Source organism: Nanorana parkeri, unplaced genomic scaffold (assembly GCF_000935625.1).
Source record: "Nanorana parkeri isolate BGI_ZX_2015 unplaced genomic scaffold, ASM93562v1 scaffold4737, whole genome shotgun sequence".
NCBI classification, from domain to species: domain Eukaryota; kingdom Metazoa; phylum Chordata; class Amphibia; order Anura; family Dicroglossidae; genus Nanorana; species Nanorana parkeri.
The window spans coordinates 7,247-8,209 of record NW_017310999.1 but is presented as its reverse complement, the minus strand read 5'-3'; the positions used below and the strand labels follow the sequence as shown (position 1 = coordinate 8,209).

At 57.0% G+C, this 963-nt stretch overlaps 1 protein-coding gene across 1 annotated transcript in view; it reads right to left on the bottom strand.

Moving 5' to 3' along the window:
* Nucleotides 1-2: 2 nt before the first annotated feature.
* Nucleotides 3-963, bottom strand: part of LOC108804008 (stromal interaction molecule 1-like) — a gene marked incomplete at both ends in the record, with an annotated part of 8,203 nt that continues 7,242 nt past the window's right edge. Inside the window, one exon of the mRNA XM_018575779.1 lies at nt 3-404. Within this exon, the coding sequence (XP_018431281.1) occupies nt 3-404 (402 nt within the window). The remainder of the gene's footprint in view (nt 405-963) is intronic.

Here is a 963-nt window from a genome sequence, read left to right as displayed (position 1 = left end):
ACCCGCCGTCCTCCTCCCCCACGTTCTTCTTGCCGGCCAGCTGAGGGATGCGCGTGTTCTTGTGGTTCTGTTTGGACTCGGTGCCGGGGGAGGGGGTTTCGGCCTCGGTGGAGCTCGGGCTGTGGGACCTCGAGGAGTCGGAATGGGACGGGAAGTTCCCGCTCAAACTGATCTCCCCCAAGCTGGAGGACTTCTCCATCAGCCTCTTCCCCAGCTGAGGGCTCTCGGACAGTCTCTGGAGGGCCCCCAGGTTGGCCAGCTCAAGATGGCGGTTGGCGCCGTTGGGCGCGTGGCTGCCGGTGGGCGGATCCTCCTTCTGCATCAACTTGCTGCTGGAGACTTTGCTGAGCCGCGCCTCGCTCCCGTACGGCAGAGAAGAGTCCGAGTCCGAGTGACTCAGGTCCCTGGAGGACACAAAGGGTCAAAGGTCAATGCCAGGACCGCCCACACGGGGACAAACATGGGAGGGGGAGGGGCTTCTGAAAGGGGAAGAACAAAAAGTGGCCACAAAACCCAAAGGAACCAATCAACGTACATCTCCGAGGCTCCTCCCTCCACTAACTCAATGGCACCGCCCACAAGCCATAGGCACCACCCACATTATATAGCACCACCCACAAACCATAGGCACCACCCACAAGATATAGCACCACCCACAAACCATAGGCACCACCCACAAACTATAGGCACCACCCACAAACCATAGGCACCACCCACAAACTATAGGCACCACCCACAAACTATAGGCACCACCCACAAACTATAGGCACCACCCATGAGGTACATTATGGTAAATAAAACTCCCGGCTGAGGGATGACACCTAATTACAATGCGTCTCCGCCCACTTTGGAGGTTGCTAGGGGCAACAGAACTTTGAAATAAAAAAAAAAACACGAATATTCCTTCTTGGCGACTTTTGTGGTCAGAAAATTGGCGCTGAACCGTCGCGGGGGCATGCGGGG